Raw genomic sequence first — 7,061 nt, 5'->3', positions numbered from 1 at the left:
ATTTGATCTCTGGTCCCTCTGCCTTTTCTAATCTGGATCAACATTAGTTACATGATATAATTCAGAAGAATTGTTCAAAGGATAAAAGTTTGGAGTTCTAATAACACTAATGTTACTATCAACCATGACCCACAGATGCTGTCCGAGGGCACACAGTTCTTCTAACTGATGCTATCCATTATACACTGCCATGTTCATTAGACTGGGCCCTTTCCTGAAGATAGATTATGAGAAGTATCTGCTTCTTTAGTTTTTTTTTAAGCTTGGTTATGTCATGTGACTATACTCTTATTGTTACAGAGCTTGGGGATGTAAATATTTATCTTCTGTTTAAAAGATTCAGTGATAAAAATGTGGGAAACATTTTCCTCACTCTAAATTAAAGTTACATTCTAGAACAGGTATTTTGTTGAGAGAATTGTTTAGTATTCAAAAAAATGGCCAGATCCAAGTGGTCTTAGAAATTAAAGAAAATAATTGATATTAGTAATACGTAAAATGTTTCTGCAAATAAAGAATAAGATGGTCAACAACACTATAACTAGACACAAGGAAAGAAGGTCAATAGAAAAAGAAATTTAACTTCAAATTTCTCTTTCACGTGTGAAAAACTGTCAGTTTGATCAAAGTAAGAGAAATGAAAGCTAAAACTACACTGACAATATGACTTATTTAGCAAATTATCAAAATTTTTCTACTTTGGGTACAGCTGCATGAAAACAAACACTCATATGTTGTAGGTGTGGACTGCAAAAATAATACAGCCTCTCCATAAGATTTATAACTCTGGAACTAAAAGCCTATCCTAAAGATACAATAGTAAAATTATGAAAAGTGATACTTTTCATGACTGTTATTTTCAGCATTATTTCTAACATCATGATTCTATGACCAGTACAGTTGTTCATCTTTTGGGTATGGGTTGAATGCGTTATACTGAATTTTTAATAGGTTCCTCTTTGAAATTATAATAATTTCATAATTATAAAAGTTGACCATAATAGGTCAACTTTAAAAAAAGAGAGAGAAATATAACATACAAATAGGAAATGATCTCTGGAATTTCATATCAAGTTGAAAAGTAGGGTGTTTGAATTTTTTGTTCCTCATAGCTCATTTGATAAAGAATCTGCCTGCAATGCAGGAGACCAGGGTTTGATTCCTGGATTGGGAAGATCCTCTAGAGAAGGAAATGGCAATCCACTCCGATATTCTCGCCTGGAGAATCCCATGGGCAGAGGAACCTGGCAGGCTACAGTCCATGGGATTGCAAGAGTCAGACACAACTTCATAACTAAACCAACGCCATGCTTCCATTAAATGAAATCTTCAGTCTTTACTTGCAAGACTGTAGCACAAAACAAAGATTGAGGAAGGAACTGCTTTATTCCATTTTGGGATGCTGGGAGTTATATATGATATTAATATATATGTTTATGATTGATCAAAGCATAGTTGTATGAAGTTTCACATGTTTAGGAGGTCAGTGAATTTGTGTCATTATTTAATGTTAATTGTTAATATCCAAATATGGGCAACAACAAAAAAGATAATTCTGATACTAGATAGAAGTAGGATATAGGGCTACAGAGAATAAGCTTTCAGCTGAGTGAATGGAAAATCACTGGGGAAGAAGATTAGGACCTTGACAATTAATATATATGTATGTGTTACAGTTTTAATATATAATATATAAATATATGTGTGCATGCTAAGCCACTGCAGTCATGTTCAACTCTTTGCAAACCTGTGGACTGTAGCCCACCAGGCTCTTCTGTCCAAAGAGCTCTCCAGATAAGAATACTAGAGTGAGTTGCCATGCCCTCCTCATATAAATATATACTGATACATATGTATAAACTCACACTTCTAGCCATATTCAAATATCTACACACATTAAAGAAAAAATGGAAGAAAAAAGTATAAATTAGAAAAATTAATTATAAAAGTAAATAAATAAATTTGAGAGAATAAGAATAAAGTAGAATACAGATTTCTGGGAACATACTGTTGTTGAATTTATAACATGAATCATATTGCATAATTGTAATAAAATTTTAATTTTAAAAAGAATCATGACAAGTAAATAAAAATAAAGTAGAAAATATTTGCCTTTAAAATGCTGTAAAACAATTTTTTGACTCTGCTGTTATAGAACTTAAGTATTGAGCAACTAAAACATCTCTCAGCAGATTTTTCTCTGTAGCAATATCTTTTGTGTTAGTTCTTGATTTTTCTTGGAGTGTTATCAATTTATCAATGTACTATAAGATAAAACAGGACTTCCCAGGTGGTACTAGTAGTAAAGAACCCACCTGCCAATGCAGGTAGACACAAGAGATGTAGGTTTGATCCCTGGGTCAGAAGAATCCCCAGGAGAAGGGCACAGAAACACACACTAGTATTTTTTCCTGGAGAATCCAATGGACAGAGGAGCCTGGTGAGCTATGTTACATGGGATCGCAAAGAGTCAGACACAACTGAAGGAACTTAGCATGCACATGCATTAGATAAAACAGATGAATAATTGTGAGAGTTCATCAAGAACAAAGAGTTTTTTTTTTTTTCCTGGAGTAGCACAAACATATAGAAGATTTTTGAAGTTATATAAAAACTCCAGCCTTGAATTGAAAAAGTTTCAAGGTTTCAGGTATCTTATCCTTAAAATACATATTTCCTAGTTCCACCCACTGAAAATTGCTTGAAACCTGAAACAAACCAGGGCACCAAGCATCCCTGGTACACAAATGGGGATCAGTATTTACTATTTCTCACTATAAGTAGCTGGCCCATCTTAGAGAAATTGCTGATTCTGAATATAGGGCACATGGTGATTCCAGAATATCTTGACATTAAAGAAAATAAATTTATTTTCAAAGACTACTGTTCATGGATACTTGTCATGAATATGGGTCATGACTACATGTCAAGAAACCTCTCAAAGCTTAAGAAACCACTCACTGGCCAAACTGGAACATTTTAAACATCAACAAGAATAATCACTGCTATAGATTAAATATATATCAAATGTTGTTAAATCCAGAAGTTCTGGGCTTCCCTGGTGGCTAATAGAGTCCTCCTGCCAGTGCAGGAGATACAGTTTTGATCCCTGATCTGGGAGGATCTCAAATGACTTTGAGCAACTGGGCCCATGCAGCACAACTATTGAGCTTGTGGTTTAGAGCCTGGGAGCCACGACTACTGAGCCTGCGTGCCCTCAAGGCCATTCTCCACAGCAAGAGAAGCCACAGCAGTGAGAAGACTGGGGACAGCAACTAGAGAGTACCCCCGCTTGCCTGCAGTGATGAAGACCCAGCACAGCCAGAAATAAAGAAATAAAATGATTTTTTAAAAATCCACAAGTTCTTAATGCATGTGAAAGGATCCTATTTTGCTTTCTTTGGAAATTTATAACAAAAAAATTCAGAACATGCTACAAGATAAAAAAAAAAAAAAAGCAATCATTTACCTTGCCTTTTACTAAATATCTTAATATCTTAATTGTCTTTATTAAATACCTTAATCCTTTAGCCAAATAGTTAATAAGTGTTTTGTTAGTTGCCCAGTTGTGTCTGACTCTTTGTGACCCATGAACTGTGGCTTGCCAGATTCCTCCTTCCATGGGATTCTCCAGGCAAGAATACTGGAGTGGGTTGCCATTCCCTTCTCCAGGGAATCTTCCCAGCCCAGGGATGCCATCCTGGTCTCCCTCATTGCAGGCATATTCTTTATTGTCTGAGTCACCAGGCATGATCTGAAATAGTTAATAAATTGAAGTTAATTTAGAGACATATTATTGATAATGTAAGAAAATAAAGGAAATAATTAGAATATACATATTTTTTCAACTCCTCATGAGTTAATGGATCCAGACAATGATCCTCAATGGTTGGTATACCAAAAAGAGTGATATTCAAACTTGCACTCCTAGTGGAAATATACAATGTCATCCCTCTTATATGACATTGAAATGGAATCTGATTAAGCCTCTTGATCAAACTTCTAATTTATTTTCAGGTACAAAAAGGGACAGAAAAATGTGTGAAAAAGTATCAAAAGGGCCGAACCTCTGCAGCGGGGAGTGGGCCCGGCCCTGGGAAGGGCCGAAGGGGACGCCCCAAGTCCCCGCGGTGTGGCCGCAGGAGGACCCGAGCACGGACGCCAGCCGGAGAGTCAGAGCAACCTCTGTCCTTCCCACATTTGGCCCATCATGCCTATTTAAAGGACACTTGAGCACCAAAAGTAACGCTGCAGTAGACTGCTCAGTTCCACTAAGCATGACTGCCAGCATCAAATATGCAGACCAACAACAAAGAGAGAAACTCAAAAAGGAATTAGCAAGGTGTGGAAGGGAGTTGAAATTTACTAAGACTACAGTGCATTCTAAAAGTCATTCCAAATCATTACCTAACACTCTACAAAAGCCTTCAGGAGAACCACAGAATGAAAACGGCTTATTAATCGAAGAAGTGAATGAATTTCCATCTTTTACACGGTCACCAGTAACTTCTTCCGAGAGACTAAGTCTACCTAAGTCTCAGAAGGTCCTCACGAATTGTACTGAGAAGAACTCTAGTGGCTCCATGTCCAGCATGGATTACGCTGCCTCAGGGTCCAAGAAACCATCCTCTGGAACCTCCTACCGCAGAGGGCCCAGGGGCACATTCCCCGGTTCCCAGAAGTTTCAGTTAGTAATTTCAAAAGCACCCAATGGGGACCTTTTGGACAAACATTCTGAACACTTTTCTAACAGACATTTGCCATTCACCCCATGCACTTTAAAAACAGAAGCCAAATCTTTCCTGTCACAGTATCGATATTATACACCTGCCAAAAGAAAAAAGAATTGTACAGATCGGCGGATAGAAGCTGAAACTCAGACTGAATTAAGCAGGTATCACACAGTAACCTATAGTAGATCCTTTATGATGTGGTAGAAATTAAATAATATTCCTTATGTTTTACCATATACCTGCTGTGCCAGGCTCCATGATTAATGTAACGTTTGCTTCTGCATGAATCATTAGAACTATCAGAGTAATTGTTAAAAAAGATAAATAGCTATTAAACTTGTCAAGCTCTTTATTAAAAAAAAAAGAAAAAGTATCAAAAGATTATGATCAGCAAAATTCAGACCATGGCAAACTAAACATGATAAAAAATCTAATTTTTTTCAACAGCAACAATAACAAACATTACAAAAAAAAAAAAAAAAAAAACAGAGAAAGATAGAACCCAAAGATTGAAAGATGAAAGACTTAAGATGCTTATTAAAAGATTATATTATCTGGGCCTTATTTGGATCCTAGTTCAAGCAAATGGCAAAATCAACCAACCAAATAAAAAAATATTTATGAGATAACTGGATAAATGCAAATATTGGCTGGGTATTTTATAAGATAAAGGGTTAATTCACTTTGATATGATATTGGTATTCATGCTTTTGAAAAGCCCTTAGCTTTTAGAAATGCATAATAAAATATTTACAAAAGGAATATGTTGTCTTGGGTTGATTTTAAATAATGTAATAGTAAGGGAGTATACTGAAACACCATTGGCCATGTGATGAAGATTGTTAAAACTGAGTGATAGGTCACTTTTCCTTCTAGTTTTGTACACAGATCTTCTTTGACTTACAGTGGGATTATGTCCTGATAAACCCACTGAAAGTTGAAAATAGTATATGTTGAAAATGCACTTAATTCATGTAACTTCCAGAACATCATAGCTTAACCTAGCCTACCTTAAACATGCTCAGAATACTTACATGCTTACATTAGCCTATAATTTGGCAAAAGCATCTAACACAAAACCTATTTTCTAGCAAAGTGCTGAATATCTCATGTAATTTATTGAATACGGTATGAAAGTGAAAAACAGAATGGCTGCCTGGGTACAGAATGGTTGTAAGTGTATTGTTTGTTTACCCTTGTGATCACGTGGTTACTGGAGTTGCAGCTCCTTGCTGCTGCTCAACATCATGAGAGTGTATCTTACCACATATCATTAGTCCAGGAAAAAAGTCAAAATTCAAAATCTGAAGTGTAGTTTCTAATGAAGGTGGATCACTTCTGCACCATCGTATAGTTGAATCATCATAAGTTGGGACCATCTGTACATTGAAATACTTCTGTAATGTTAATTTTCAATACACAAAATGTTATACAATCAAATGTGTTATTTTTTAAATGAAGCACATGACTTTGAAGACTTGATGTTGGAGTGGGAGAAAAGAAATAAGAAACTTCTGACACTTGTGCACATCTTTGGTGACTGAATATTTATGATTATTTATTCAGTGGCCACAGGATACAGTGAGATGAGTTTCTGCTTCTCTTTTCTTTTCTTATCCCATACCAACAACGTGGAGTTGCCTAATACAGTTGAAGTGTTTTCCTTTTCTTTCCTTTCCTCTTCTCTCATGTCTTCTCCTTTCCTTTCCTCTTTCTTTCTTTTCCCTTCCCTCCCTCCCTTCCTTCTTCCCTCCCCCTCCCCCCTCCCTTCCTTCTTCCGTCCCCTCCCTCCCTCCCATCCTCTCTCCTTCTTTCTTTCTTATTTTACAGTAAGTCAGTAGCTACACATCTTTGTCATGCACACAGTGCTAGCTCTAGAATATTCTTTATAAAGGGAAGTTACAAACAGTTTTCTGCTTAGAAGTGTGATTAAGTGTCTTGGGGTTGTTAGGAGACTTATGATGAAACTATGTTTTGCAAGCTTACTGTTTGAAGGGATTTGCAAAAGTGGTCATAAAGCTTATAATTGTCCAAGGCCTGTCCACCAACCGCATTTGCCGTACCTTGCCCCAACTATTGCACTTGTATTTGTTATATAAATACCAAATTTAAGAGTATCTTTGCCAAAGGGAAACAGACTCTGCTTTATTTTCCTCCACATTATTACTCATATAAATATGTTTTTCCTTAAGCACTGAGGTTCTATGACTGGTTTGGCTTACCTACATTATATAGGTTATAAAATGTGAGAAAATCATTAATACCTCATTCTAGTGCTTCTGGCTTATAAAAGGAAAGAAGTAGAGGTGAACCAGATCCCAGTAGTCT

The 7,061-nt window shown here is 36.2% G+C and overlaps 1 protein-coding gene across 1 annotated transcript; it reads left to right on the top strand.

Moving 5' to 3' along the window:
* The first annotated feature begins 4,037 nt into the window (after positions 1 to 4,037).
* Positions 4,038 to 5,080, top strand: LOC122686681 (spermatogenesis-associated protein 7-like). The gene has a single exon (XM_043891873.1). It carries the CDS (start codon positions 4,038 to 4,040, stop codon positions 4,935 to 4,937), a length of 900 nt encoding a protein of 299 aa, XP_043747808.1. The 3' UTR covers positions 4,938 to 5,080.
* Positions 5,081 to 7,061: the final 1,981 nt, after the last annotated feature.

Source organism: Cervus elaphus, chromosome 30 (genome assembly GCF_910594005.1).
Source record: "Cervus elaphus chromosome 30, mCerEla1.1, whole genome shotgun sequence".
Taxonomy (NCBI): Eukaryota; Metazoa; Chordata; class Mammalia; order Artiodactyla; family Cervidae; genus Cervus; species Cervus elaphus.
This window is presented reverse-complemented; position numbering and strand designations above follow the sequence as displayed.